The sequence below is a fragment of the Balearica regulorum genome, chromosome 25 (genome assembly GCF_011004875.1).
Source record: "Balearica regulorum gibbericeps isolate bBalReg1 chromosome 25, bBalReg1.pri, whole genome shotgun sequence".
In the NCBI taxonomy this organism is placed as follows: domain Eukaryota; kingdom Metazoa; phylum Chordata; class Aves; order Gruiformes; family Gruidae; genus Balearica; species Balearica regulorum.
The window spans coordinates 6923184-6947962 of NC_046208.1; the positions used below are offsets into that span (position 1 = coordinate 6923184).

The 24779-nt window shown below is 44.2% G+C and overlaps 1 protein-coding gene across 1 annotated transcript in view; it reads right to left on the reverse strand.

Moving 5' to 3' along the window:
• The window catches only part of IPO9 (importin 9), a 43341-nt gene extending 19565 nt beyond the window's left edge, over positions 1-23776 (reverse strand). The window contains exons 1-12 of the mRNA XM_075775858.1: positions 23519-23776; positions 13556-13617; positions 12813-12899; positions 11609-11810; positions 11083-11171; positions 10720-10806; positions 8871-8990; positions 3955-4055; positions 2339-2397; positions 1638-1789; positions 426-524; positions 180-286 (exon numbers count right to left, since the gene is read on the reverse strand). Coding sequence (XP_075631973.1) covers positions 180-286; positions 426-524; positions 1638-1789; positions 2339-2397; positions 3955-4055; positions 8871-8990; positions 10720-10806; positions 11083-11171; positions 11609-11810; positions 12813-12899; positions 13556-13617; positions 23519-23708 — 1355 coding nt within the window. The 5' untranslated portion in view covers positions 23709-23776. The remainder of the gene's footprint in view (positions 1-179; positions 287-425; positions 525-1637; positions 1790-2338; positions 2398-3954; positions 4056-8870; positions 8991-10719; positions 10807-11082; positions 11172-11608; positions 11811-12812; positions 12900-13555; positions 13618-23518) is intronic.
• Positions 23777-24779: the final 1003 nt, after the last annotated feature.

Genomic DNA, 24779 nt, shown 5'->3' on the forward strand with positions numbered 1-24779 from the left:
ATCTGGCTCAGGAACTGCCGTACTTCCTTTTTCTTCTTCTAATTAGAGTTCTCAAATTTCATCCTTGTCCATCAGTAGCAGCGTCACGAAAAAAGTGTGATTAAATTGTGCTACACCCAATGCTGCAGAAGCGCTTGCCATTTGTATCAGTGTCGTTCCCTGCTGCCCCATCTCCTCACCAGTGCTCAGCACCGTTGTTTTTTGCCTGCTCAGCTTCTTGTAAATGTCTTGTAGCCGCTGCAGCCAATGCAGTTGCACTCTCATTCTGGAAATCGGCAGCCACAGCCTGTGCAGAGGGAAACGATAACACTTATTTGTACAGACTTTTAAAAGTTGGCATTTTCACCAAATGCCCTTCGTGAAACTAGGTTTATTATTTGTTGTTATTATTTTGGTTACATCTAAACGTGGAACACATTTCATACCAGCAACAGATCCTGTGCAGCAATCCTCACTGTATAGGAAAAAGTATCATCATCTTCATCCTCCACAAATTGTTGTGGATTTGCAGTCCAAACTTTTATCTGAAACAGACAGGAGACAAGAAGGATAGGGTGGCTGACAAATTCAGAACACCAAGGGTAAAAGGGAGCTTCTCTGTTCCCAGTAATCTCAGTTTTGCAAAACTACTTTCAGAATTTCTCTCTACCATAACAGGTCATAGTCTTCAACTCATTTCTATTATATTCTTTTGGAGAAACCTTTGAAAAGACGACACCCTCTCTGTTCCGAGCTCATCTTGCTTTTCTGCTCCTCATTCGAGATCAGAATTTGATGGAACTAATGACTGACCTGGAATCAATGCTACACAGTTTTATTTATAGATGAGGAATGGGAGCGGATGAATCTTTAACAGAGTGCCTGTTTTTATGCATGCCTACCTAAACAAAAAGATGATGGCTGTCAGGCTTGGGAGGCCAGGAGCCACGCAGAATTTCAGTACAATTGCACAACACTAGAACAATTTTTTCACTATCACAGAAACCTGGCTAACCCTTTCAGCAAGATAATCCTCATTTTTCACAGCATAATACTTTATAAAGGAATGAAGAAAGAAAACTTAAGAGAGTTGGGGTTGTTCAGCCTGGATAGGAGAAGGTTCCAGGGACACCTTATCACAGCCTTTCAACACATAAAGGGGGCTTAGAAGAAAGATAGAGACTTTTTACAAGGGCCAGTCGTGACAAGACACAGGGCAATGGTTTTAAACTGAAGGAGATGAGATTTAGGTGAGATCTGAGGCAGAAATTCTTCCCTGTGAGGGTGCTGAGGCCCTGGCACAGGTTGCCCAGAGAAGCTGTGGCTGCTCCTGGCTCCCTGGCAGTGTTCAAGGCCAGGTTGGATGGGGCTTTGGGCAACGTGGGCTAGTGGAGGGTGTCCCTGCCCATGGCAGGGAGGTTGGAACTACATGGGCTTTGGGTCCCTTCCAACCCAAACCAGTCTGGGATTCTGTGATTTGCTGTCCATTACACCATTTAGGAACATTTGTATGCTACTGCCCTAACTCCTGGCACAGCAAAGTGACAGAACAGCCTATTAGATTACAGCAGCTTCCACGCACTGAAACTCTTCCTTGGACATTAGCTGTTGTAAATCTCTCATTTCATTTGCTTCCTACAGAAGATAAACATGCTCACCTGCTCCTCTGTGATCTGCATGTAAAGGAGGATGTAATAGATCAGCTCTGGCAAAGCCTTCTTCACTGTGCTCTTAAATTTGTTGTTTTCCAACAAGGCATGAACAAATTCAAATATGCTGAACACTAGATTTTCAAAGCCCAATACTTCACCTGAACAAAGCAGTAAGTGGAAAAAAAGGAACATGACTGAATACACCAACATACAGAAAGGCAGAACTGAAAACAAAACCCATGGCTGAATACAGTAACGAACAAAAAGGTATAAATGAGTGTCAAATATAATTACAGTTAGCTTTTCTGATGAGATAATGTTTACTCTTAAACCTGGACTAGCAAGGGCGGCAGCAGCCCCAGGAGGCTGTCTGGCCTCATCACCTTCTGCTCTCTCATCACACACCCCTCATGAAAACTGACCAAGCTCAGCCTGAAATCCATTTAGTCTTCTTTTGTCCCATTACTTTTACCTCAAAATTGTTGCAGAACTCATTCCTTGAGTCGTTAGAAAACAAGTTACACAGCTTCGTTGATCACAATCACATGTAACTTGTAAAGAAGTGATGGACACTGTTCCAACACCATAAATGTACTTTAAGCACAATCTCCTACAGTGTTTCAGTCTCTGTTTTGACAGCAGTAATATTAGGTAAGTCCATTCCTCTTCAAAAGAGGAGGCAGCAGTGCAGTTTAACAAGTTCTTACCATCGGAATCCACAGGGTCCTCCACCTCTTCTGTGTAATTTACTTCTGTTCTCACATAAGTGGATGGAGTTAAGTTAATATGCATGTTTCTAAAGAACTGCATCTATTTAGGAATTAACCTGGTATATCTTAAAATTCCTGGTAACTAGGGAAGTTTTCTTTCTTAAAAAAAAATAATCTTTGACTTTACGCACAGTCCTGTTTCAGAGAGAAGACAAGCCCCAGGAGCTCCCAGCTTTGTGCACTGCCCAACTTCAAAGACCACTTCCACATTGCTTCGTACATCCTTTAGATAATTTGATTCACTTAACACAAAACTTCATTTATGTTAAAACTTTGCAAGAACAGAACTGCTCAGACTCAACTCTTTCCAGGGGACAATGAGCCAATTCAACACTTCACTGCTGCCGAAGGGTGGGGAGCCACCCCGTGACCCCACGTGCTACCTTGTGTTGGCTCTGCTCCTCATCAGGCCTCTGCCTGGGAAGTGGCAGAAGACTAACCCGTGAGTGGAGAGGAAGGAGGCTTCTTTGGGGATGGTGAATTGAAGGTCCAAGAAATGCCAGAGCAAACACAAGGGAAGGAAGGACAAGACTCTCCCCTTTTGCAAACAAAAACCTATTTTGTCAGCTCAGCTGCCAGCAGGACTGCAGTGGGAACCAGGGCAGGAGAAGGAGAAATCCACCATCAAAAATTTAGCAAACAGCTCCTTGTATTTTAACAGGTGTCTATAAAACCAAACAAACCCCAAAACCCAGCTGACCTTGAAATTAGACAGCCTCCACTTGTCCCAGAACCAAGGCTACTTTTATGGTCTTCCTGCCCATTTTCACTCTACGAGAGCCTATCACCCAATATGCAGCAGGATTCTGAAACACAAGACTATGTAGGCAGCTTTGATATAAAAAGGTCTAGATCTATGATCTCTAGGAGAACAGTCATTCTTATTAAATTACAGAGTGAAAAGCTCAGTCAATCTTTATGCTATTATTGCAACACAGTGCCTAATTCTGGTGTTTATGCCAAAATTTCAGAAAAAGCTACAAGAAGGCTCAGCATTCTACAATTACTCTCTCATTATAAAAGGTTAAAAAAGCAACTTTTGGATTAATGATGTGGAGAGATTTGACTTGTCAGTTTGCAAGTACTGCAAAAACTACCAACAGAACACCTCTAACATGGCCAATTGTGCAGTGAAGTAATGACTTATAAAATTCAAAAGGCAAATCAACTTCAGCAGCCAGTGTAACCAGCCATTAGTACTGCTGTAACAAGGGATAGCCTAGATTCTCCTTTACCTGAAGTCCGTTCATTGTGACTAGACAACTTTTTAAGGAGACAATGCAGAAACAACGCAGAGATCAGCTGCAATTCTACAGCCAGTATAACACAGGCACTCGCATCATTCATCATATATGACTTTTAAGCTAAAAGTAACTTAATGGAGCCTACTGAAGTAACAGGAAGACCCAGTACATCTACACCAGAGATGCCTATATTCTGTCACAGCGGACTACTCCATGTACTATGCTCTTCAGCTGTGTTCAGGTCGTTATTGTGTATGAGAGAGTTTGTCTTGTTCTATTTTAGTCAAAACCATTCATGGCAAAGGATATAAGGCAGCACTTTCCGTAAGGGTATTCCAGACAATGGGCAGGATCTGCTGCATTGAGGAAACCATGTGCTTCGGATAGTTTTTCACAAGTGCTGTCACAGCCTGGAACAAAAAAGAGTATCAATCAGAAGCAAAACTGTGGAAAACCATCAACAAACACCCAAATCATGGGCTGCTGTTTCATTGACAACTGAGATAATCCAATGTCATCCTGCCACCAAGGTCATCTCCTCTCACTGTGACCAGGCAGTCCCCTCATTTGCATGAACTCTGACAAACAGGCCCTTCTTCGTATTTGCTCTTTTGCAGGGAAGCAAAGGGGTAACGCAAGATGTACAACTCTGGAAATGAAGACAAGGCAATAATTTGGTGGTAAGGTAGAGACTCCAATCAGAAGTACATCACTGCACAGCACTGTCTGGATACGATTACCACCTGGAAGCTATCTTGTCCCAGGAAATGAACTCTAATATCAAGTAAAACCAGACCACAGCCTATTTCCCACACTCCTACACATGCAAGCAACACATCCGTTTCCACATCCAGGGAATAGCTGCAGATGAAAACACCCACCCAGATCAATTCTCACATCCATTTCAGCCCAACACAGGGGCTGTTTTGGGAGCAGCTCAGCAGCTCTACAGCAGATTGTGCCTGGGGTCTCATGAAGCTGATCACCCTGATTTAGGAGGGCCCTTTCACTGACGCTTGCCAAAAAGCTTCTGGGATCCTCCAGCAGTCAGAGAATGCTCACTCCACCCAAGAGACACTGTCTCCTCCTGCAGGGGCACAGCTCCAGTTATTTTATGCTGGTTACAGAAGAGCCCCTCAAACTGCCTGACTGGCAGCCTCTGAGACATATGGGTCTAAGTTTGTTTCTACTTACCCAACAGTAAACTCAGTTTGCCCAGTTTGTTTGTTTGTAGCACTGGGTACATTAATAGAAATAAAAATAATAATTCACCTTTCAGAAAAAAACACAGCCCGGCATTCTAATATCTGTATTGTGGCCACTGTGTCTGTCAAGAGCGAGCAGCCAGAGATAATCCAGATACATAAGTTTGAGAATGAGTCTGGAAGGCGACAGAAGCATTACAGAAAAGACTTGTTGACAAAAAACAGCCTCTGGAAGAAAAACAACCGAACAAAAAAAAAATCATGCCAAAAAGTTGTTGCAGGTGCTGGCAGAGGATCTGAACCTGATCTGCAGGGCTGCTGCAAACTCAACACCCCGACTATGGCCACAGTAGCATCTAAAGAGACTTGTTCCATATGCCACTGCTTATGAATGCCATGCAAGTTTTTTAAGCTATATGCCAAGACAATCTTGCAGGAAGCACTGCTGGAGTGGTAAGAAAGTTCTTCAGTTCAGTAGCTCTTGCAGTTCTAACAACAGAAGGCTGCACTTTCAAGTTCACCACTTTCCCGCAGTGCAAGTCATTTAAAAAAAAAGAGCACTCCCTTCTGTTGTTGTGTTTCAACTCTTGGCCTCTCATCCTGCCAATTCCCACTGCTTGTTTGAGCTAAAAGAACTGCTGCACAGATCTCCTCCTCTGGCAACCCTCACATACGGCTCCACCACCTATTATATGCTTCAAGAAAATCCTTATCCATCTCTCTTCAGAGCAGAGTCAAGCTGCTCCCCAAGCAGGACGTTTAATGGCCATGCAAACCCAACGCACCAAGCCAGGCAATAATCGCCCGCATCCACACGCGTAGCCTGAATCACCGTGCAGACACATCGAAATCACCGCTGCGGGAACACCACGACAGTTCCTGAACCCCCTCCAGCTGTTCTGCAAGCAAATATCATACTGCATCTCCACTAATTGCTTAGCATCTCCTTAAAGTCACTCTGTATTAAAGCCCCTTCTTGCTTCACTTCTGACTTGTGTCTTTAGACAGAGAAAGAATCCCCAAATTTGTGGATTTGTGGAAAAGTTTAAAATCTACGCTAGCAGCAGGAGAGCATGCTAAAGCTAAACATTCAGTAAGAGTGCAGCAGGTGCACGTTATGTACTTTGCTCAGACTCAGGAAATTTTCCCCCAAGACACTGGCCACCACCTTGTCTTCCATCCAAGAACAAAAAGGGCATGATTAATCCTTTTTTATAACTAATTATTTGTTTCAACAGCAGGAAAAATATAAGCATAACTTTTTTGGCCCACCTAATATACAGGTGTCAAAAGAACAGATTTTAAGCACAAGCAAGGAAGCACTAAAGCAAGGTTGTAAGATACTTTAGACTGCTGGTTAATTGGTGCTCTTGATGTAATTACTGCATACTAAGTATATCATATTTGTATTCCCTTGCTATTAAATTTGCCCTAATTCTGTTACCTGTCATGTTTAATCACTCTGTTTCTCTCCAAACAATCAATAGTGGCATGTTCAACAACAACATTAGAACTAGGATTCAAGAATCATTTAGTTGCAGCTCATTCATCCTCAGAGATATCAATTTAATCCACGCTAAACTATCAAACAACAAAACAATAAATCACACCACTGGTATTTCATTCTAGTCGTTGAAAATATTTTTGTTGTGGCCAAACCTCCCATCTCCTCCAAGGGTTAAAGGCATTGACTTTCCTGCTGATAAGTGCTTCTAAATTTGTCACTACACTTGGAAAGACTGGGGACAAATTAACAACCAGTGGTTCACCATGATGCAATCCAACTTACTTGAACAGGATACTGTCCTAGCGGATCAGGCAGATGTGTACACTTCAGTATTATTCTTACGCAGGACAGTGTCAAAAGCTTTGATGTTCTTATACAGAAAGCAAGACATTTTAGGTCAGGCCTGCCTCTGATTTTCACCGAGAACTCCATGAACCTTGGAGTACAAAGCTCCCAAGAGGCAGGGTAGAAAAAAAAATATTAAAAAAAATCTTCCTGTCATTTGCTGTATAGCACTTCATTAAGGAAGAAAAGATAGGATTGAACTTGCATCTGGTTGAAAATGTACTATAAAAAAGTCTCAGTTCTCTCCTCCATTGCATCAACATTTCAAGGGGTTCCTGTAATGATCTCATCTGTAGAGCTGGCTTAACTAATCCCTTGAGGTCTCTTACTTCTGCATTACAATGACTTTAAAATCCACTTTTCTGGAAGGGAAGGCAATTTATGGGTCTTTCACCTGAATCCCTTCTCCCTCATCATCAGCTTAGAAACCCTAAATGACAAAATCATGAATTGCCCTGAGTCAACAGGCAGAATACTCATCTCTTCACAAAAAGCCTCCTACAAAGCACTTGTCAGCAGCAGATCTCCTGAATTTACTATTTAAATCCATACTGATTTTCTGCTGCCATCAATGCCACCCAACATACAACACTGTATTCAGACCCAAATCCTCTCTTGTATTGCAGCTACCTAGCAGTGGCCAAAAGCAGGTGCGCCCACACAATTAAGGAACAGAGCAAGAACACGATGACATTTCCTTAAATACCTTCCCAGCCTGTCACATCTTTCAAGAGACTACTGCTGTATATCAGTGCAGACGTAAAAGTACAAATAGCTCCAATTCCAGTAAGCACTGTTACGTAAATAACAAAGAAAGTTATTAAAGCTGCAGAATTTATGAATGTAACAAGAACAGAAGAACTGGTCTATGGTTAGAGTGAAACTATCAATTACAACTGCTTTCCGTGTAGGCTGAAAACTTCTACTCATTAAACATGTATGCATCTGGAATCAGAGATTCAGACATGCTTGAGCTGCAGCCTGCTCAAATTGAGATTACACTCTGCAGAGTATCCCTTTCATGTTAGCCGCCTTCTTTATTACAATCCCAGGAATCCCAGTGCATAGCCAATGGAAAGGAAAAAATACTGCAAGAGACACTCTTTCAACAAAACTTGCCCAAACTCCCTGCCATTTGTTACTGCAAAGCAACAAATAAGCTCCTGCTGTTACCAGTGTACGATCCCTGCAACCTCTTACTGAGAGCTGATGGAATGCCATAACCAGGGTACTGCCGCCTGTAACAGGATTAAGAAAACAAGTTCCATGACACAGAACTTAGTAGTTGCTAGTTTGTGTAATATGATAGCACCCTCCCAGCATTTAGTTTCATGGCTCCAGCACAAAGCTGGTCATTATGAAAAACTTTTGATGTTTGTCTTCAATAACTCTTCCTTACTGTTTTCTTCAGGGAATGTGGCTGAATGGCCCTCAGCCATCCATCTTCAGAAATCTGTCCGCTATGACCCAAGCCTTGCTTATCCCAGCACATGTGCAAGTAAATGAAAGATCTGGATTTGCTTCTGCAACTTATGTTTTTGAGTTCTTCTTTTCTCTCCCATGTTGCAGGCAGTGCACTCTAGAACTCCAGAGCTTTCCCAGCTGTTGAAGGGATCTCCATACTGACACTGGCACTCTTGTCCCGCACACTGAGCTAGATGCACATAGAGTTCTGCAGTCCAATCTTCTTTCTCTCAGAAACCAGGAGAATACAAAGACTTCTCTCTTTTGCAGAGATAATTTAGCAATAAAGAGCAGGTGAGTTCTAGTAAAGCACCTGCACATAATAAGCTTTTAAAACTTCACTGCAGCAGAATTCTGCAGCATCTTTAGCAAAGACAGATGTTTAACTGAATATGATGTCCAAACAAGATGCATCCAAGAGGTCTTAGATCAGCAAGTGACAAGGACAGATCGTCCTATGGATCAATCCCCATGGATCATTTTATGGACACATCCCTATGGATCTCATTCACAGGTATATTCAGTACAGGCAGAACAATTTATTTCATTCCTGTATGGCACTGGGAGCCAAGAAACTTCACTATTCATAACATGAACAATAGTACGAGAGGTGACATGCACTTGAGCTTCTCTGTTTTCCAGCACATCTGACAGTGTATTGGCATTCAACTCTTTCTTTATTTAATCAGTCTTAAGTGACTTACCTTTAAGACTTCCATCTTAAACCCACTGTCTGATGTAGGTCCATCAGGCATTTGCAGGGCCTGAACAAAGGCCTCTGTGAACTGCTGCACCACCGGAAAAATCAGGACTTTGGCTGCACCCTGGTTATAATCAACGCAAAGCACAGGTGAATACTAGATACAGTCTGACAAGTAAAGCACTAGAAGCAAAGGAAATTGCACTTTTGTGCTACAAAACCGAAGCAGGACTCATGGCAACTGCAGAATCTTGCAAAGTCACAAGAAATACTTGTTTCAGACATCACCTGGGCTCTCTCTTCATGCTGTGAACTAAGCTCAGCTGAATCCCACCCTTCCAAACCACACAGCACAGACTGTTAGAAAACACACACCTACATCTAAGCTAATCCCTTCAGACTCTAAATAGAGATCCAGACAATCCAGTTTGGAGAGCCTCAGGAGCAGTGCACATCCTCCTAAAGAGGCACTTTCATTTGATTAGATGACTCATGCCCTGCACCCAACCACCAGGACCCCCTCTGGGCTATAAAAACAACCTGGGGTGACTACATCACACACCAGCAATTACACAGAACCCCGCGGACAGCATTTATCTCCCTCCTGAGCCACCCTCCCCCAAACCAAACAAGCTCTTTGTGAGCTGAGTATCAACAGCTGGCCTGAAGATTACCATGATGATTCTTCCTAGGAAAATGCAGTAAGTATTTTTCCAGATGTCAAAGCACTCCATAAGCAGTGCTTGGCAGAGCAAGTAATAGTGGACAAAAATAATTTTACTGAGAATATTCCTCATAAGTCCATAGCTAAGAGCAAAGTTGGATGTTTAAATCAACTATGAAATACCATCTTAGCAATTTATAAAACGATTACCTCTTTTTCTCCTTTTCTTTCTTTCTAAGTCAAATGTCAATAGACAAAGTTTTGTATACAATGTAAAGGACACTTTCAGTCCTCCTCCAGAATAAGACAGCGGGGAGCTACTACTATCTTTTGGATACTGGTACCAGCTGCATGATATTATTGCCTACGTAACCTTGTCAGTGCAGTACAGATACACTGTAATTATCAAAACTTCCCAAAAGTCTGCACTGAATTGCTCCCTGAGCAAACAGGGAGGAAACAGCAGTATAGCAACTCAGCAATGATCAGCCACTAGATTGAGAGTCACCTTTTGCTATCCTCACCCCCCCAAAAAAAAGGTTAAAAAGAACAATTTATACTCTGGGGACCCACTTGTCAAAGGCCATATAAAATGCAGATGTGCTCAGAGCCAGACAGGAGACTTGTATATAAGTTGTTTAACTGCATGGTGTTTTTTTTTTCTTAACAGATATTCTTCTATAATTTTGTTTGGTTTGGTTTCCACCACACCTTTGGGAACAAAAGGCTAACATGCACACTACAGCGATTGCTGAAGTTCTAAGAGCTTGTAACCAACACCTCACCCAAGGGCCAGAAAACTGCCCAAGGTAACCCAGACGGCCACGGCCCAGCAGTTTATCAGGATGCATGGTCCACCCGGAGACTGGAAGCTATGACAAGGATTTCCAAACAAGGGAACAATACGCTATCTCCTCCCATGCTGACTCCCCTTCCTCTGAGCTGTTACAAGCATGTCTGTTGATATGTCACAAGTTAAACTTAATTATGGAAACCAAGTCACAGTACCAACGCATGCACCTAAAGGACGGAGTTAGCCACTTTACATGCCTTAAACGACACCCTCTTCCCCAGAATTACATCTGACAGAGTACATAATTCCCCAACGTTTCATTTTCATATTAACAATTATTTAGAACCTCACTCAGTTTGAATTCATTGTATGTTGTAGGGTAAGTTAAACTCTTGCCTTTTCCAATTCCTCCATGTTACAGATCATATGGGCACATGTGGTAAATATCTCCACTGCACGCGACCTTGTGCGAATACCATACACCTAGAGGAAAGTTTAAATAATACATCAGGAACACAAGCTACTTTTATTTTCTTTTAATTGTATTTATTTTTTGCTTTAACTTGATTCCCTTTAATTTTATCATTGGCTTCAACATTCTACTGAAACATTAGCTGCCATGAACTATCACATCAAGAAAATTCTTTAAGTGTAACTCACACTACAGTACAGCTTAACTGTTAAATCTGGTATTTCTCTGCTCCAAGAAACATTTCCCACTAATGCCATTTAGTACCAACTTAATAGTGAAGATCATACCTCTGCCATTGTGAAAATTTTGTACATTTCTGGAAGAATAACAGGAGCAACAAGTGGCATCTGTATGTCTGTCACTTCCCGTGTAAACTCTAGAAAATGGAAAAAGAAGGGAAGAAAAAATAAAACACATTTGTAGGCAACAGCAACAGAATCTTTGGGAAACACTAAGTATATTGGAAACGTGTTGATTCGTACTTGACTAGACCAGTGTCATTTGGCCCACCCATGGCAATCCTTGAAGGCAAGCAGAAAAATACCACGCTAAAAATTGTGGGTATCTGGAAAGCAGGGTGTTACAAAGTTCCTTCTGAGCTATAACCTGTAGCACTGAAACTTGTTCCTCAGCTTTCATGACATCTACTGAGCATGCAATTCAACACTGACAGACAGGCATCATGCCCAGCAGGAGAGAAGCAGCAAATTCCAATTTCTTCAATTTGGAGTGACAGGTGACAGAACATTAGCATACGGAAAAGCCTAAACCGCTTCCTACATCAGCCTTGCCAAAGCTCTCGCAGACACGTACCTGTAAGCACTCTCATGGCTCCATGCACTGCGTTCACATCTCCACTAACCAGCATCTCCATCAAGAGATTGAAAAGCTCAGGCCAGGCTTCAGGCCAGTCCCAATGGGCTATCGCTGAAACTGCATAAGCAACACTCGAGCGCACTTTGCTGATGGATTCTCTCAGCCCATTGGGTAGGAGTTCCCTAATAGCAACTTTTGCCTGTAGAGAATAACATTATTTAGCAAAACAGATCCCCAGTCATAAAACAATTTAATCGAAACATATTTTTATAGCTATGACTGTATCCTGATAGCGATTCAACATTCGTTTTACTAAACGAACATTCACGAGACAGAAAAACCTTGCACACTACATACTGTAATTTTTTTAATGGAAAACTGCATGGCATGTTTTAACGTAGCGCTGTTCTCACACAGAGCACTTGGCCAAGCATACAATAAATAGCTCACAGCTGCAATTAGATAGGATGCAGATATCTACATGGAAGACATCCAGAGTTAGCCGAGATAAATCCCAGCTCCAGAGTCAGGGACTATGTTTGCTTGCTTTGGAAGATTTTTAGTAAACGAGAACTAGTCACCCAACCCTGAAGGGACAAGGGCCAGGGGGGGACACACGATGGGACGGGAAAAAGCCAGCACTTCTGGAGCATAATTCACAAGATCTATTTCAAGCAACTGTCTCTGAATGGGATGAATCATGCCCTAGATGTGAAAGATGGTCCAGTCAACAGTCAAAGTGGCAAAGGGGCTGGAATCTCTGGCCATTTTAGCTGTTAGATACTCCTACCAAACAGATTTTTAATGAAACCCAGCAGAACTTTAAACTGAAATTTGCCATGGGAAAATAACCTTAAGTCCCAAGCTGAAAACCACAAGATTTAGTAAATCTCTGAAAAAAGACTGGCAGAATCAGTATTTGTAAAACTTACAAGGCAGCTTTCTTCTAGTTTTGCTCTTAGAGCAGCAGAAACATTAGGGCTGAACTTTTCCTACAGAAATTAGCCCAAGCTTCTCAAGTCTAGTGTTGTTTTAAGCAATTGAAAACAGATTTTCAAAGTGGGAAGCATCAGAAAACCTTAACTGAAGCCATCAGTCCTCATAATACGCAACGCCACTGACACGTTTTAAACCACCTACAAAATTACTATTCTTGATAGATCAAGTGTCTCAAAGTGCACAACATGAGACCAAATCTTACCCTTTCCGTGGTCTCTGGAGGTCTAAACTTTTCTGACTGAGAACACCAGTGAGTTTCCACATACTGTTTCAAAATGACAGATGCTAGCTGTATTAGAAGAGAGGTCAAGAATCAGTAACAAAACTTGCAGCTGTGGTGTCACCCTGACCCGTTCACTCAGTCTCCCATCCCATCATGCTGCTTTTAGAGGGGTGACAGGGCTTGCCAAAAATGCAAAATCTTCGTGAAGCAGACCAAAAAAAGCTACCGTTGTAAAAAGATGAACTGATGGTCATTCATTGGGCAATGACGGCCTATACAACACTCACACACAGCAGCAGCTTTATTACCACACATCTAAAAAGGCACGAGATACGGGCCACAGGGTAACTAAAGAAATACAGAACCTAAACTTCCTTTTCAAGGAGGAAAACACTACAGAGAAAAAGCTGCTGCAAAGACAAGCCACACTTCTGCCTGCTGATGTCTACCATCCACCTAGTAAGTTGTGCTCACTCTGAGAACAGTACTGTCTCAGCACCAGGTTTGTTAAGTCCAAAAAGCACTATTTACAAAAAAAGGTAAGTTTATAACACCTGAATAATGCTGAAAGAGAAAGTAATGACTCTAGAGAACTGTAAAAGAAAATGGAGAAGCAGTAATGGAAAGCTACCTCCAATTTTTCACCTGGAAACCTGAGAGAATATTTTAAAAACCAAGGAAACTACCATCAAAATTCTTTCTACAATTCCAGGTAAACTCACCTGACGGATGGCCAGAGCTCCCTGGGGATCTACAGTCAGTTCTGCTAAATGAACACCAAATTCTGCAAGGAAAAAAAAAAAAAAAAGTTGGTATCATAACTTTTATTCCCACACAGTGAAACTCATCGAGATTTTTGGAGAAAGACATCATACCAACTGAATGACTCATATGTGGGAAGGAGAAGACAATTCCAAAGCGTAGCTACTGAAATGAATCATGAGCATTAATTCTCCCTTGTGCTCTCTGCACAAACTTCATTTATTTTCTCAGCATCTTATTTCTTTCTCTTGTGGGCAAAAAATTTTGCAATGCAGGTTAATAACAAGCAGATGCTTTACAACTTTAAAAAAAAAATAATCTTATCAACAATGTAACATCCTTAGTCAAGTCCAAACGTGAGGGATGCAAGGATAATATCCAGGATGGGGTAAGACAGAAGACTATCAGCCAGCAGTCCCCTTTGTAGGCAATCTGGGTTCATCCCAAGAGTGATTTGGAAACATGACTTTAGCTGTCCCAGAACACACCCTAAGACAGCTCAGAACACACCAAGCACCTTTCCGAGCAAACCCTGGGCAAGCACACTGACACCAGAAACTGCCTGCAAAATATTCAGACTATGGGACCTTCTCCAGTAAGAAATTTGTCTAGAAAAAACAAGAGCTGCTTTTAGTTGCCAAGCAAGTTCTCTAACAAAGGCAAAATTAAAACACTTGTACCAATTCTGCTGACGACTGAGCACAGGAAATAAAAACCAGGAAGAGCAGCTCTTCTGGTATGGTAAATACATACGCCTTGATAAATTTGTTTAAAATTGCTACTTTAAATTCCAGGTAGCTGATAACTGTACTAAATACTTCATTTAATGTCACTACTCTGCTTAAGAAATGCATTTGTGAGGTTTTAGTTCTAGAAACTGTGGAGCAGAAGGTATGCCACGAGGTCTCAGTAGCACAATTTGACTCCCACGGACAGGATAAACACGCTTACAGCATCCCTGACAAAAATGTATTGAAAATTCTTCCCAAAAGAAGTTCTGCAAAATCCCTTAGCAGCACATTTGAGCACTTCACAAACGCAGTTATCTGAGTTTCTCCTAATATCCACCTCACTTGTAAGAGGCTTTTCTGGGTTGGGAGATAATTGCCTCTCACCTTCCCATGCTTACACTGAACGTGCTCAGTTCCTTTAAACTTTCTTCATAGATCTTGCCCTTAAAAAAAGAGAAAAAACCACTCTTATCCTAGCTGCAAAAGCAGGGAGCCTCAGTACATCTGAGATGTACTTAACATAATACTCCTCTTAACTGGAGCAGTAATCATTCTTCTAGCTGTCTGCAATATTCCAGACTTGAGTCTGACATTGCATTTCAGCCATATTCTTAAAGGGTATAAATGAACTAAGAAGCCAGAATAAATGCAATGGCTTCACATAGTTTCAACTCACTCCTGTGACTCTATTTTGCAATCTTTAAATCTGTTTGCATATATGCAGACTATTTTTTTCCCTTTACATATGGTACTTTGCACTTGATTTACAATATTTTATTTAAATGATTTCAGGCCATCTCTCCAATTTTCCAACATCTTTTTAATTCTGCTCTCCAAGCAGACTCCAGTGCCACTGTCGTAGAGGCGTATGCACTACTGCAGTGAGTTCCGTCTTAAAAGCCCCTTAAGTCTGACAATAAGCCACCACTAACGGCTCTACACACAGGTTTTCAGCCAACTGTGCATCTTAAAAATATTACAAAACTGTATGTTCTTAACTGATAAATGACACTTGTAGCAAATTCATATATGGAATCCTACTGAACTCAGATCATTCGTACCCAGCGCTTGCTTAAGCAATAAGCCAGCTCTCCTGTCACACAAAAATTAGATGGATTTATCAAGAACAGATCATATAAAATGGTATTAACTGTATAGCATCTATTTATCCTATTTTGTTATAGACACTGGCAAGCTGTTTAATGAGCTGGTCCAAGAATCCTTCCAGAGACTGAAATTACGCCGATCGTTGTAGCTCACTGGCCCCTCTTTTCTCAAGGAATTGGTTTTTTACTGTTTTTTTTTTTCCCAGTTGGCTGGGAACTTTATCTTTGTCATGGGTTACTGCAGTTCAAATGCATCTCTTCATAAGCACTTCCTCCACTTCTATTTTGTAATTTGAGATATCAGAAACATCAAGTCTTCTTCCTAGGATAAAGTCTGTAAAACCAAGATTAGAAACTTTTAATGAAGGGCCTGGCACAGCGAACACTTAGCAAACACATTTCCTCCCAGCTCTGCTTCTCCTCTACATTAACCTCCATATTAGTGAAATCCAACTCTCCTCCTTCACAACCAAGCTCCATCTACCACATAACCAGTTTACATAATTTTTCCGAAAAGTTGGGCTGAAGAGGTTAAGGTGGACCAAACCAAAAAATAGTATTAAGCAAGCAGGGAGGAATAAACGAGCAGGACTTTCTACTGAATCGCTGCACTTCACATCCTGCCTTCTTGAAATGGGCCAGCATCGACCGAGTCCAGCTCAAAACATCCATGCAGAGCTGTTTCAGGAGCTGCTACAGGTCCGTTTCAGTTGTCTCTGCAGGGGGCAAAGACAGGCAGTGATGGTGGAAGAGGCCACGGTAGCTGCTGCAGCCAACCCAGGTAAATCCCCATGGCTGCCGACACTCCAAATTAAAACAACATTCGGTTTGCAGAGACCAAATCTCACAACGGCAGCAACATCAGAAACAGAGTTCCCTTTACCTGATATCTGCCCACCCCTTGTGCATCACAGTCTCCAACTACACAGGTACAGACAACATTTTCCATGGGACTGGTATTCAGTAACATCATCATAAATTAATTTGGGTTGAAAGTGACCTCAGAAGGTCATCCTGTCGAACGTCCTGCTCAAAGCGGGGTCACCCACGAGGTCGGACCAGTGCAGAGCACGGAGGGCATCTGCAGACAGACTAGGAAGAAACAACAAGCAAGTACCTGATGCTTAGCCATAGTTTTTACACACTACAACTGTGCTTCTTTAAGGAACTTCTTCAGCATCCATCATGACACTCAATGGCTATTCTAAAAGCACTCTTTTTCAGCACACCTCTGAAGACTGCAACTGAATTTTCCTCATTTCTCAGCAAAGGACAGAAAGATTAAAGACAGTCTTCTCCAGCATCCATAATGGCTTTAGGTATCTCACTTGAAATCCCTTCTTCACAACTTCTCACTACACTCAACATGTCTGCAGTACATCACAGTGTACGGCATTTGCTGCTGTGAATAACCTTTCCTCTTGAAAGTCAGATATCATGTGTCCTAATGTGGCTATTTCTTGTTTCAATTTCCCTGTTAAAAATTCAGTTCAATGTTAAAATGTTAAAATGTTAACTCCTGTTAAAAATTCAGCTCAATTTATCCATTCACAGGATTTTCACCCATTTCTGCCCATCATCCACTCTGTTGTGATTCAAATTAAAGCCAAGCGACCACTGTACAACCACATATTGAGGTCGCATTTGTAAATTCTCCTGAATCCCTTCTTCCACGCAATACTCAGTTTTTGTGGCATAAAATCATGTATTCAAGGAGATACCTAACACAATGCAGAAATTACTCTCAAACCATATGCATTAAAACAGTTATATCAGGAAGAAGCTGACCAGAAGCAAAAACGTGATGAACTGGTGAAGCACAAGTGATGCTACAAGCTTCACGCTATCATTGCACCTGTAATTGTTCTCACGATACAAATGAACAGCAAACTGTATCACACAAATATCATCAGGGAATCAATGGAGTTTTAAAGCATCAAATGAAATGTGCTGAGCTACCCACTCTGGAAGAGAAGATACTGAAAGAACATTTACTAGATCCGTAAAGCCGATATTCAAATCTGAGATCACATTCAAATCAAAGCACTGGTTGTCTCCTACAACCAAGATGGACAAGAAACTTTAAGGAGGGTCAGCATGCCCAGATTGATACATGAGCCAATTTGCCAAGGTCAGCACCATCTTCACAGCCACCTGTGTATCTCGGCTTCTAGCAACAAACGACCTTGCAAAGGACTGAGCTCAAGGCGCCTTTTCATACACAAGATGTCACAACATAAGCCATGCTGAAGGCAGCCTTATAAACGCCTTTTCTACATGCTGAAAGGGCAAACAGAAACACATAACACAGGCAAAAGCAAGTCAGTTCTCCAGCCTGAAGCCATTCATCTATCACCACATTTCCAGAGCACAAGAGCAGAGAGCTCAGAGACTTAATACTGTCACCATAAAACATCAAACCTGATCTCTAACCAGGCGAGCGGGTAGCGGTATTTTTCAACTGTGTAAGAAGCTGGCATTAAAACTCCTCATCAGCATAATTTAGAGGAATGTGTTACAGACACTGCTTCTCTTTATAGGGTCAAAGTACAATCCCTCCTGGTGAACATGCACCTTCTTCAGAGTGACACTGTCCCTGCTCTGACATTCCTGGAGATGGCTTGGCCTCCATACGTATTCTCCAATATAGGAAGACTTAGAGGAAGAGACTATTTTTACACATTATGGAATTATCCTCAAGACATATGACGTCAGTCATAGCACACACACATATACCATCAGAGGTAGTGTACGACATTACCTGGATGGACAAGATAAAGGGGGAATGGGAACACTATCCCCCCTTCACCGGGAACAAGTCTATGCCGGAGCCGAGCCAAGTTAGATGCATGCACAGCGGCACCGCTCCACACCCCGGAGCTCTCATTTCCCCTGCCTTCCTCCTGAACAGTCTCAGGCATTGCTTTCATTTACGTTCCATTAAAACCTAGAGACAACAAAGGTCACCAGGTAAACTTTCCTCTTTCCGCAGACTGACAATAATGCATCTCCCATCCCCAAGCTGTCCGGTGGTGCCTATTCCCACAGTTTCTCAGCAGCCAGAAGATGCAGAAGCAGGGAAGAGACCGAGTCACTGAGGACGTGTTTGGAAGTTGCTAAAGGGTGACATGGCAGGAAGAAACTGCCACCATGTCCTCATCCCAGACCTGACGTCCCGTATTCCTCCAGAACAGCTGTATTGATTCAGACAAGAGACCCCTCTTCCACTATCAACCCGCTTCAAGGAGCTCAACTGCGTTCTCATCTTGACCTGGCTAAACCCTGCAGGGCAGGGAGCGGGTGTGAACACGGGCCACACGCAACACACAGGCAGAGCTAACTGCTGTATTGGCTTAACCGTATTACACAACTCAACCTGCAAGCAGCTTAAGAAAAGAGGTAAGGGCAGAGCAACGCTCCCCCCAACAAACCCCCTTGGGAAATCTTGGCATTAGGAACCTCCTGAAGCAGGTGTTGTCTCTGACCAGCGTGTTTAACGGTTCTTGAGGAGTTTTTCCTCCAGGAACGTCAAACTGGTTTTAAACCATTTCTACCTCTAACATCCAACAGTGATGAGTTCCATAGTTTGCACACTGGGGGAAACAACCCACTTCCTTCTGCTTGTTTCAGATTCATTTTCATCTGTTCTTAGCTTTACGAGAAGTCACAAATAATCACTCCTCATTCACCTTCTCTGTCGCTTAGGATTTTAGAGCCTCCATCTCTACTAACTCCTTCCCAGGCAGAAAAGTCAATGTATTCGCTCTTTCTGAGAACAGAAGCTCTTCCACACTTCTGTGAATGTGTCTGTGCTGCATTTTTACAGCCCTGCTTTATCGCTCCAGAGAGCAGCAAGCCAGTAATGCATGCGGCACTCGGACTGCAGAAGCATGAGGAATTTATGTCGCGCTTTGTTCTCTGTTCCCTCCTTAACGGTCCATTTGGCTTTCGGAGCACGGCAGAGCAGTGAATGGGTATTTTCAGGAAACTCTCCGCAATGACAATGGGATTTCTTCTCCCAGCGACAATAGTTAGGACAGCTCATTACTTTTTAAAGTATCATCTGGACTGTGTCTTCCTCCCCCAGAATTACTATGCTGACCAACACTGACCTACACCTACCGTTTGCACACTCAACTCTTGTGAAATAATTCTGTAATTTTTGCCACCAATTCTCACTCTGGTCAGACTGAGCAGCACTACTGGCAATGCTGCCACACCACTATTCACTCTTTTCCACATCATTTACGGACGTGCTGAGCAGTCTAGCTTCACATGGGACTCTTGATTATCTCCCTGCAGTATGAAACATGACCAGTCACTTCTACCTCTTGTCTTCAAGCTTTTAATCGGTTATTAATTCAAGAGCTGTCTGCAGCAGTTTAGTTTCCTCAAAAAGCTTCAGTAAGGGAATTTTCTAAAAGCTTTCTGGCAGTCCCAGGACTCCTTCAAACAGCTTTTTTATTAAACATAGATTGACTCTGCTGCAACGATCTCATGTACCCTGCTCCCCTCATTCCAAGTCTTGACATAATTGTAACTATTACAGGCAGTGCAAAAGCCATACCAACTCACCCATAACAACCTCAACTTTCACCCCTCTGCTCCTCACCTTAGAGCCCTTCCTAAAAGCTGTCCCACATTTATCAACTTATATTTATCTGGTCCTTTAGTGAACTGAAGTGGCAAGTTTTACAGCACAATTCATAGCACAGTAATTTAATGTTTGAGCCCCTTTAAAACTCTTGGAGATCCATCCTGTAGCACTTCCTGCTTAAAGTAAACCAGTAAGTGAAACTGCTTCTACTCATGCTTCAACTTGACGTGGATTCTCCAACTTGTTTCTTGGAGAGCCCTTCAATGTAGCAAGTTAAGTCAACAGCAGCACAATGAATTCAGCTTTTCTGCAGCCCTATACTCCTTGAATGTACCTTGCACACATCACCTGGTGGCCATGAACACCTCTGAAATGCTTTCTGCTTCTGCCACATTTGAAAGCATTGTAAGTTTTTATGTCTTTAACAAGTTTTTCCTCAATTTTTTTTTGCCCACTTTAATTTATTTTTCATTAAAAGTGCCAATATTTGAGCTATTTTCTACTGCCCTCACTTTTAATTCCAGCATCACCTTTATGCTGCTTAATGATACTACATTTTTTTGTTTCTTTAAAGTACTTCTGACATACATTATCTCCATTTCTTGACCTCAACAATATGGTGTTGGCAAACACGGTATTCCTTTAGCTGCTCCTCCTCTCGGTTTTTGCAAGTTTCTCCATACCAAAGACAGCACAGAAAGGAGACTATAGCTTATTCTTCCCATTCTGCTTGACTAGGACAAGAGAGGAATCACAGAAGCGGAGAATAGCTCAGCTGAAAGAGACCTCAGGAGGTCTCCAGTCCAACTGCCGTGATCAAAGAAGCATCAGCAGCATCAAATCAGGTTGCTCAGAGCATTTTCTAGGTAGGCCCTGGAGACACTCAAGGATGGAAACAGCACAGCTTCTACGGACAATCTGCTCCAAAGCTTGGGTCTCCTCACAGTGAGAGGATTTCTCCTTATATCCAGTCTGAATCTCCTGTTTCAGTTTGTGCCTGTTTGCCTTCATCCCCTCCCACCCTCCCAGTGTCTTGACAACCTCCCCATAGTTACCAGAAGCTGCTGTCAGATCCACCCCCAAAACCCTCTTGTCTCTATACTGGAAAACCCCTCTCCCCTAGCGACTCCTCATGTGGCGAGTGCTGCAGTTTCCCAGCCAAACTGATGGCCTTTTGCTGAACTCGCTCCCATTTGTCGCTGTCTTTCTTGTACTGGGCGGCTGGGAGCAAAACTGGACAAGTATTCTAGCTGTGGTCTAACAAGTGCTGACTAGAAAGGGCTGATCACTGCCTCTGATCCTGTTCACACACCCCAGGATGCAGGTGGCCCCCAGGGCATGCTGCTGGCCCTGTCCAGCTCACCGGCCACCAGGATGTCCGGGCCCTTTGCCGCAAAGCTGCTCCCCAGCCACGCAGTGCCCGACCCACATCCCTGTAGTGGGTTCTCCTCCCCCAGGTGTAGAACTTGGTATCTGTCCTTGATGAATTTCAGGAGGTTCCTCGGTCTGTTCCCACAGGGCTCTCTGGATGGCTACCCTGCCCTCAGGGACATCAACTGCCTCCCCTCCAGTTTGGTGTCACCTGCAAACTGCACAACAGGGTATTCTGTAGCCTCCTCCAGGTCACCGGTCCTGCAACAGACCTGTGCAGCTTTGGAACTGCAACTGTGGAGAAGTACAGGATGACTTTAGGATATTTGTAAAACAGTGAAAAACCAGAAGCATAGATGACACTGTTCCTCTTGCCCTTAACATTATCCACCAAATGTAGTTCTATTGCATTCCTGAGCTCTCAAAGGGACCTTAGGGACATCCATCACCTAGAGCCCTCAGAAAATACTCTTTTCTGGAAATCTGTTACCCAAACCATTACACAAACTTGATTTAATTTCTTGTGGTAAGATTCAGACTGTTGGGGAGGGGAGTCACCACTGAAGAGCACCTTGACTAGAGCAGCTTTGCAAAGCGAAGGCTCTATGGGTCAATGAACCTCACAGCAGTTCCAGACTCGTACTACTGCAATGCTGTCGAACCACTCATTAAAACCTGCAATAGTTGTGGTGGCAATTACAGATTTCCCCATAATGCATCAAGGAAGACTTAATCTGAGAGTGGTACAAGCACATGTTAAGGGACTGCACAACAAGAAACATTTTATCAAACAATCTGCCTTCCTTTCGTTGCCCAGTCTCATTCCCAGAATAACACAATCACAACACTATCCTTGACCCAGTCACACGCTTAGACCTTCTTTTAACCATAAACTTCCTTTGATAACATTTCTGAGCTGAAGTTCAGGAACAGAAAGACTTTTAAAAACTTCACAAAACACTTTCAGGCAGCACAAACAAAGGTAAGGCAAAATTTCCAGGAGGGTCCATGAACCCATGAAGCTGCCAGGCTACAAGCACAACTTCGGGCCAAGGGCTGGAGTGCCACACTCTGCAGTGCCCAGCTCCTGTCACAGCAGACTACCTGCAAATCTTCCAGTGGTTTCTAAAGATTCCAGTTCTTTGGGATGGATCATGAAATTTAAGCTGAAGTGAAATAAAACGTTTTTAAGTGTAACTTCCACCCAGGAAAAGCAGCACGTGCGTGAGCTAGCTTAGTGCCACCACAGAAAGGCCAGATGAGTAATGGAATAATTAGAGACACTGTTTGGATTTGGGGTGCTTGCTCTTTTAAGCTCTGTCTTTTCAAATCCATAGGCCTGCTGCCATCCAGCTCCAGTGCCACGCACTCCTTAGCTCTCCACAACGAACAGAGCCCGGGCATAGGAGTTTCAGACCAGATGAGGGTACCTCTATGTCCTGACCACACTGAACCTAAAACACACCACGTACAGATGACAACCTGCAGAACGTGGGCACGCACAAAGGCATGCACGCCCAGAGGTGAAGAGAATAATTTTGGGAGCGGGTCAGGACAAGCGGAAAGTCTCTCCATGAACAACCCTGAAGACTTGGGCTCAGGTGGAAAGAGGTGCGCAAAGCAAGAGGCCTGCTGCTTCGCCATCCCACCTCCCCTCCCCAAGTCCTACCACCACTAGTGAGCTTAGAGCACTCCTTGGTCACTCAGTTCTCACACAACAAGGCGCTGTCCCGGGGCCGTCTCCAGGCTGTCCTGGGGCCATTTCCCTCTTGCTCTGCTGACAGAGCGGTACCTTGAAGAGACCCTGCTACGGCTTTGCCCGGTGACCTCCGCTGCAGGCCAGAGACAAACCTAGCGAAACCCCAACGGCGAACCCGCAGCTGAACTAATGCGGCGGGGCAGGAGCTGCTCAAGAGACACCGGGCACACGCCTACAGCCGGGAGGAAACCAGCAGCCGCCGCCGGCCCGAGCGCTGAAGCTGGAAGTTTTGGCCGAGGCCAACGCGCGGCCACGAGGTACCCGGGAAACGCTTGGGGAAAAGCGGCGATGACCTTTCCCCACCCGGACGCCGCCATCCCCCTCTCCGGTCCCCTCAGCGCGGCCCGGCCCTCACTCACCCTCCGTCACCTCCAGCACCTTCACCTGCTCCTCAGCGGCGGCGCGTACCGCTTGCACCGGGCACAAAATCCCTGTCAGCGTTTCTACCAGCGCCTCCTTAAGACCCTGAGCCACCGGTCCCGGTCCCGGTCCCGGCCCACCACCTCCTCCACCTCCACCGCCTCCGCCCGCCGCCGCCGCACCCGCCATCGCGCCGCCGTTGCTGCGCGCGGGCTACGGGCCGCCGCGCGCGCCAAACGCACGGCACGCACGCACGCGACGAGCGAGCGACGCCGAGCAGTAGAGGACGGTGGGGTCTCGGCGCGCGTCGCTCACAGCGCTACCTGGCGGAGCGGCGGGGAACGGTGGCTGAGGGAAGGGACGGTGGGAGATGGCGGCGGCTCCCGAAGGGACAACCGGGGCCGAGGCAGCGTCCGGGGTCCCGCAGAGCGCCCGCAGGGCGCTCTGCTGGACCCCGGACGCTGCCTCGGCACCAGGGGGACCCGGCGGACCCTGTAGTATGAGTCAGAGAGACCCCTTAGTGTTTCAGGGCCGAGCATCTCCTCAGACCCAGGGAGTTCCTGTCATGGCGGGACCCAGGAACCAGAGCCCGAGAAAAGGGTTTAGTCCCTCAGATGGCATTTTTCCCCACTCGCGTCAGTGGGGAGCTCCCACCGTAAGCCTTGAGGAGTCCTCAGGAGCTGGGTGAGGCTTTTCAGGGCCTGGAGGGAGTCTCTGCTGAAGGGCCAGATGTAGCCACCTGGGCCAAACCAGCTTGATTCTGCTTTGATTCTGCTTTTAAATGGTGTGAAAGTCACCCTTGGAGTGAGGTTTCCTTGCAAAGGCATTGAGATGGGGGTACACAGAGGTCTGAGTCCTTACCACCCTGATTCTGCAAGTGATTTCTGTGCAGAAGCTGGGGGGGTGGGGTGGGGGGGTGGCATCGCTTCAAGGCAGCACCAAGATGGTTCTCTAGCTTGGAGCAGTATAAGGGACAGGTCTGACCCTGCAGGCAGCTTTGCTCTCGTCTGCAACAGCAAAGGAGGTGGCTCAGGCTACAGGCATCCGAAGGTAAACTAAGGCTGAAGTTCTTGATTCAGGTTTGAATAGTGCTGTACACAATGCTCAGGGGAAGCAAAAGAAAGTGGGCTACCATCACTCTGTGAGAGGAAGAAGGCAGCTGTAGATAGCATCAAGCTGTGAGCAAAACAAGAGCCACACGTACACAGTGGAGTGCTGCTCTGTTTTACATCTCTGTTTTCTACAACTGTTTATTTAGGA